General features: G+C 66.8%; 1 protein-coding gene across 1 annotated transcript; it reads left to right on the top strand.

The window, feature by feature from the left end:
* Window positions 1–1,244, top strand: EMIHUDRAFT_123869 (hypothetical protein; the record flags this gene model as incomplete). The annotated part of the gene is made up of 2 exons (XM_005773458.1): window positions 1–595; window positions 742–1,244. Coding segments are annotated over 2 exons (1,098 nt in total), but the record flags the coding sequence as incomplete, so codon positions are not given.
* Between the last annotated feature and the right edge of the window lie 342 nt (window positions 1,245–1,586).

Here is a 1,586-nt window from a genome sequence, read left to right on the forward strand (position 1 = left end):
ATCGGACCAGCGGTTCTACCCGTACTCTGCCGGCGGACTCGACTACGGGCCCGGCTTCCAGCGCTACGTCGACCCGGCGAGCCGGTTCGAGTTCCGGTACCCGGCGAATTACGTGCAGGACCAGGCCGTCTTCCTCCGCAACGCCGACCGAGCCTACGCGCAGCGGACGATGGACCCGGCGCTCGCAGCCGCTCGCGGCGGCGCCGCCGCCCGGGCGCCGCCGCGCGGGAGCGGGCCTGACGTCGCGTTTGGACCTCCCGGCCAGGCGGGCGAGGAGAACCTGAGCGTCGTCATCGGCAGCCTGGTGGCCGGCTTCAGCCTGCGCGGCACGCTGGGCCCGCCCGCCGAGGCTGCGGAGCGGCTGCTGCAGTCGAGCATCGCAAAGCCGGGCGTGCGCGAGACGACACTTCTCGGCTCCTTCGAGCGGGCCTCCGCACAGACCGGGCTGCCGCTCTACCAGTTCGAGTATAAGGTCGAGTACCCCTCCCTGAACAAGGCGCCGACCTACACTGTCTGCGTCGTCGGCGCCAAGCGGGACAACCTTTTCACGTTTGCGTCCCGCGTGCCCGCGGCCGAGTGGGAGGCGCGCCCCGAGGTGTACCGCGAGGCGGCCAGCAGCTTCGAGCTGCTCTGAACTGACCGGTATGGAAACGCTCGCGGCGTTTGTGTTTTGGACAAGGGACCCAATTCAGCGATCCTCTGGGTAAAAAGAACACAGCAGCAGTACAACCCGCGTACGAGGTGGCGGCGCTGCTGGCAGGAGCGGAGCTCGGCAAGCCGGCGGCGGGGTGGGGCGCGAACCCGTTCCCAGACTTCACGGGCTGCGCCGCGACGGTCAAGGGGGTGGTGCAGGAGTCGCGGGCGGGCCAGTTCCGCCACGATCTTCACATGGTCGTGTGTAAGGAGGAGTGCCTGCCCGAGACGATGATGTGGAAGAAGGCGGGCTGGTCGCTCGCGCCGCTCGACCAGTGGAAGGTGGATGTGCGGGCTACGCTGCTCTGCCCCTCGGCGCTGCTGATGCCGGCGGAGAGGTATGGCTCGGACGAGGTTTACGCAGAGGCTGTCGCCAGCGTGCAGAAGCAGATGACCCAGGCGTTTCAGATTTACCAGCTGCGAGCCAACGTGCAGCACAGCGGCCAAAAGGTTTACTTTGATGAGAACGAGGTCTCGGTCCGGCTCGGTTTCTCACCGGGCGTGGCCCAGCCGAACAAGCTACTCTTTGAGATCAAGTCGCAGCGACCAGGGTGCTCACGCGACATGCTAGGGCGGTGGTCGCGGCCAGGAGGGCAAAGGACGATGACGAAGTGGGCGGAGAGGAGCGGCCCGTGGGAGGCGGAGAGGCAAGCGAGGGGGCCGGTGGTCGAGGGCCGCCACCTAAGTCCAAGAGAGAGAGGCTGCGATGGAAAGTGGCGAAGTGGTCCAGGATACGGCACGAGGTCAAGAAATGGAGCGGCACGATGAGCGACGGATATAGGAGGGTATGGGAGGGGAAGGGCTTTTGGAGGGAGCCAAACCTAGCGCAGCTCTGGAAGGCCCTCGAGGCTCAGCCACAGCTGGCGAATAGAGGAAGGCGCGCGAGGGCGTTG

Source organism: Emiliania huxleyi (assembly GCF_000372725.1).
Source record: "Emiliania huxleyi CCMP1516 unplaced genomic scaffold EMIHUscaffold_3383, whole genome shotgun sequence".
NCBI lineage: Eukaryota > Haptophyta > Isochrysidales > Noelaerhabdaceae > Emiliania > Emiliania huxleyi.